The 4,719-nt window shown below is 59.7% G+C and overlaps 1 protein-coding gene across 2 annotated transcripts in view; it reads left to right on the forward strand.

Annotated features, from left to right (window-relative positions):
- Positions 1 to 388: 388 nt before the first annotated feature.
- The window catches only part of LOC102135242 (heparan sulfate glucosamine 3-O-sulfotransferase 3B1), a 50,778-nt gene continuing 46,447 nt past the window's right edge, over positions 389 to 4,719 (forward strand). The window contains exon 1 of one of the 2 annotated variants that reach the window (XM_074018623.1): positions 389 to 819. Coding sequence is in view for 1 of the 2 variants with exons in the window: in XM_045375322.2 (XP_045231257.2) it covers positions 2,393 to 2,946 (554 nt within the window). In the remaining variant the exon portion in view is untranslated. Of the gene's footprint in view, positions 820 to 1,954; positions 2,947 to 4,719 lie in introns of those variants that run through there. The other variant, XM_045375322.2, reaches the window with a different exon arrangement.

The following is a 4,719-nucleotide window of genomic DNA, read 5'->3' on the forward strand; positions in this document are numbered from 1 at the left end:
AAAAAATTAAGAGCGAATAAGTCGTTTCGAAGAACAAACACAACCTCCCAGTGAGAGAGGGAAAGAAAAGCTAGAAAGAAGTTATTGCTGAGAATATAAAAGCGGGAGGGAAATCCGCTGCCTCATTTATTTCTCCCTCAACAGTTTTGTAAGAAAACGTCTTGGGCTCAAAGTAGCTGCAAAGAAGTGTCCCGTAGCACAGCCAGGGCACACGGGTCCGGTGCTGGCGGCTGTGCTATCTGAATCCTCTCTGACCATTACCGCTGCTCAGGCACATTTTCAAACCAGAGGTGCTAACGTCAATCTGGATTTCTCAGTCTGCTTCCGAAGGTGGGGGACCGGGACTCAGGGTGGGGCTGCGTAAACTCGGGGACACTTGGGAACATTTACTCAGGAAGTGAGAGGAGCCGGCTGCTGGCGGCTGGTCCTGGACAGCGTGGTCGAGGGACCAGGACTCAGGTCGGTTCCGCTGAGCCAGCCTTCGCCGACAGTGATGTAAGTACAGTGCGGGCGGCGGTTCCCGGTGAGTCACTTCGTGAGTGACACTCAGTCCCGGGGGTCGCGCTGGGGTCAGAATCGGAAGGAATGTTCTGTCCCCGGAACCGCTTGCAACCGGGAGTTGGAGGTCCTCTGGCCCCGCAGAGGCTGGGTTGCAGGCATCGAAAACTTCCTGAACACGACCAGTACGAACTTGATCTCGAGCTTCCGAACTCCAAACGCCTGGGCAAGAATTCAGCACAGCGTAGCACCGCTCACCCGCACTTCCCCCAGCTAGCGGTTGTTGTTTCTTGGAAGACGCGCTTATCCGCCCCGTCCTGGGTGAGTGGGTCATTTTGCCAAAGAAAATGTGGTTGGGGGTGCCTTCGAGTAGACTTTCACTATTAAATAAGTGCACCTCAGTGATGGATTTGTTCCAAATTGATGTTTGACTTTTAAAAAAGCGGTGGCGAGTGACAACACGAAATAATCAGTGTCACAGGTTAGCAAATCAAACTGTCTCCTAAATTAAGGCAAATGTTGGCTTTATATCTATTCAGGGAAAAGGGGGAGATGGAAAATTTTCTCAAACCTAAAGTCTCCAACAAACTCATATCCAGATAAAACTGCCTACACGTGACTCCCACACACACGTTTCGACCAGGAAACTTTCATTTACCAGACTCTCTCTTCCTGTTAATTTCTCCTGTCTCTTTTCCCCTCCCCAACCTACTTTCGGCAGTTTGGAAGGCTGGAGATTTTTGTTAAGGACACTTTACACTGATCTCAGTTAACCGGCAGGCCAAGCTAACCAGGCAAAGAAGGAAAGACACACACACACACACACACACACACACACACACACACACGACAGCGATTTCCAAACACTCTTTCTGCTTTAACTTCCTAATCCCGTGCCTGTTCAGGAAGGGCCTCCGAATAAGTCTCCGGCGTGGGTTGGGGAGGGGGGGGTTCGAGTGCCTAGTGCATCTCCGGCCCTGCTCTCCCTCCTCCAACCGCCTCCCTACTCTGCAACACGTAAGCATCACGAAACCTCCTGCGAAACATCTGGATGGGGACTCGTGTCCCAACATCTGGGCAACTACCGCCAAGGCTGACTTCTAGGGAACGAGTGCGGAAATGCATGCGGGTGCGGGAACGCACCACTCAGTAGGGTAGGACCTCTCCCAGCGCTCGGTCACTGCAGTATTCTTCCCACCATCTGCTCCTGTCACCAGCCCCTAACTCCGCCCCTCTGGGCCCGCCCCTTATTCCGCAGCCAATGGCAATCCCCGACCGCCCTACACCGCCCAGAAGCCTTTCCACACCCCCACGTCTTGGGAGAGGGTTGGCTGCTGAGAGCTCGGCGAAGTGCCTGTATTTGCATGGCGTTCGGGATTTTTGGTAGGTAGAGCAGCCCGTCACTCTGGAAGGCCGGGACCGCCCACTCCACCTCGGTCCCCAGCTCTCTTCCTGCGCAGTTCGCCTCCGCAGCCTCTGCGGGGAAGTGCCGGGGCTGCTCCAGGCTCAGTTCTTAGGACTGCAAGGAGGCAGCCCCGGCGTGCGGCGGGGCGCACCGTCTAGAGTGGCCAGGGCGCAGGAGTGCAACGTCCTCCAGGCCCCGAGCGCGTCGTCGCGCCCCAGGAGCAGATCCTCGGCCAGCAGTTACCGCCGTCCCGACTTTCCGTTGCAGTTGCAGCTCCTGCCGGGCAATATGTCAAGAGCCGCCGCCGCTACAGCTGCCGCCGCCACCTGGGGAAGAGCAGCAGCAGCAGCGGCGGCCGCGGGCACGCGGGGGCAATAAACCCAGCCACACAGGCGTCCAGCGGGCCGGGAAACCCTCTCTGCGCTCACTGCCTGGCGGGACCCACGCCATGTGCTGAGCCATGCCCCTGGTCGCGCCCGCGGGCAGCGCATGGGGCAGCGCCTGAGTGGCGGCAGATCTTGCCTCGATGTCCCCGGCCGGCTCCTACCGCAGCCGCCGCCGCCCCCGCCGCCGGTGAGGAGGAAGCTCGCGCTGCTCTTCGCCATGCTCTGCGTCTGGCTCTATATGTTCCTGTACTCTTGCGCCGGCTCCTGCGCCGCCGCGCCGGGGCTGCTGCTGCTGGGCTCCGGGTCTCGCGCCGCACACGCCCCGCCAGCCCTGGCCACAGCTCCGGACGGGACGCCCCCCAGGCTGCCGTTCCGGGCGCAGCCAGCCACCCCACTGGCTTCAGGCAAGGAGATGGCCGAGGGCGCTGCGAGCCCTGAGGAGCAGAGCCCCGAGGTGCCGGACTCCCCAAGCCCCATCTCCAGCTTCTTCAGTGGGTCTGGGAGCAAGCAGCTGCCGCAGGCCATCATCATCGGCGTGAAGAAGGGCGGCACGCGGGCGCTGCTGGAGTTTCTGCGCGTGCACCCCGACGTGCGCGCCGTGGGCGCGGAGCCCCATTTCTTCGATCGCAGCTACGACAAGGGCCTCGCTTGGTACCGGTGAGTTTCCCTGCCAGGGGCAGGGTCTCCATCGTCGATTCAGACCCTGAGCGAAGGGAGACATGGCGTATGATAGGGAAGTGGCAGTGTTACCGCTTCGGACCACCCGGGGCGGGGCAGGGAAACCACCGCAGATTGCGCCGCGCATCCTGTCGGGGTGAGGTGAGGGTTGCGCTCCGCTCGGTTCTCGTCAAAACACCAGAAAGTTCTCGCGGAGCACTGGCGGCTCAGTGGTCTATGGTGCCCTTGAATTAATCAGGCGACCTCGCCGCAAAGAAGAAGGGCAGCGTCTGAGACCGCGCTCAGCAAAGCGAGCCACCCTCCAACCATGGCGGTATCCGACTCGAATAGTATTTTATGACCCGTCTTAAATTTTTCCTCCCGGAGCCCGAGACGCTGGGAATGTTCTGCGCCCCTTTGGTTGGTCTCCGCCCTCAAAGAACTTCTAGAGCAGCTTCTGCTTCCCAGATGGGGAGAGGGGGTGGGGGCCGTGGCGTCCCGCCGAGGCTGCAGAGTCTCTTAACTTTTTGTTACAGTCCGCCTGGTTACCGGAACCCCAAGGGGGTCAGACCCGCCTCGCTCGCGAGCTGCCTGGGCTCGGGAGGGTGAGCTGGGCGGGTGGCCCGGCACCTCCGCCTGGCGGGCGGGCGGGCGGCGCGCAGAGCGTGGAGTTGTGCTGGTCCCTGTCGGGCAAAGGCGCGCACTGCAACCGGCTGGAGCGGCGCGCGGCTTTGAAGGCGTCCGGGCCCCCGGGCACCGCCGCCCGTTTCCGCCTCCCTGGCCTCGGTGCTGGGATAGCGAAAGCAAGGACGCGTGTCTCCGCAGGGCTTTTACACGTCCGGGGCAAAGAATATTCGGGGGCCCATTGATTGAGAAATGAGGGTTGCTTTGAGGTCGCGGTTTCCGGAAATTCTGTTCTCGACTCGGGTTGCGGGTCAGGTTCCAAAGGGACAGCGGCCCCCGGGTCATAATCACTACCTCTGCCCACTGCTTTCCGCAGCTGCTGGTCTTTGGGGTGAGCTGTTGGGATTCCCGAGCTTCGGGTAAAGTGCGAGTGGGCAGGAGGTCTAGATTTCGACCTCCGGTAACTGTCTTCAACCAGGGGCTCAGGTACCGACCCCCACCTTTTTGTTGGGGTCTCCACCCGCAACCCCAGCCAACACGACGTTCAGGCACCCCTCCAGGCCCAATTAGCTTCACAGAGGCTCGAGACTTGGGAAAACAAAAGAGGAGAAGAGAACTGAACCCCTCTCCCTGTGCCCACCCCACTCTCGGGACCTGGGTGGGATGGAGAATAAAAGAGGGCTGACCCCGCGGATTAAAACCGCTCCCTTCCCAGCCTCGTCCTACCCCTTCCCCTTTGTCCTTAATGTTTTTTATTATTGTCAGGAGTTGCCTAAGTCTCGAGGTTTAGCCAGCTGTGAGAGTCACCCTTCCCACCGTTCCCAGGCTGTGACCCAGTCTCGGGATACTGGTGGACAAGAATGGGGGGCTCTGGAGTCCGACGCCTGGATTCACGTCCCGGTTAGTCGCGTGAACCTCGATGCTCTCATCTGTGCAGTGGGAATAATGCAAGTTCTGGGCAGGGATGGGAAGAGTGAATGCGCTGGTACGGTAAGGTGCCTCGCAGGCACGTGAGGACCTCTCTAATTGTTAGCTATTGTCATCGATTGTATTGTTATTACTTCTACCACCACCACTCCCCCTCCTCCTGGGATGGTGATTCCAGGGCGGGGCGGCAGGCTATAACTAGCGCCCTTCCAGGTGGAACCC

Source organism: Macaca fascicularis, chromosome 16, assembly GCF_037993035.2.
Source record: "Macaca fascicularis isolate 582-1 chromosome 16, T2T-MFA8v1.1".
Classification (NCBI taxonomy): Eukaryota; Metazoa; Chordata; class Mammalia; order Primates; family Cercopithecidae; genus Macaca; species Macaca fascicularis.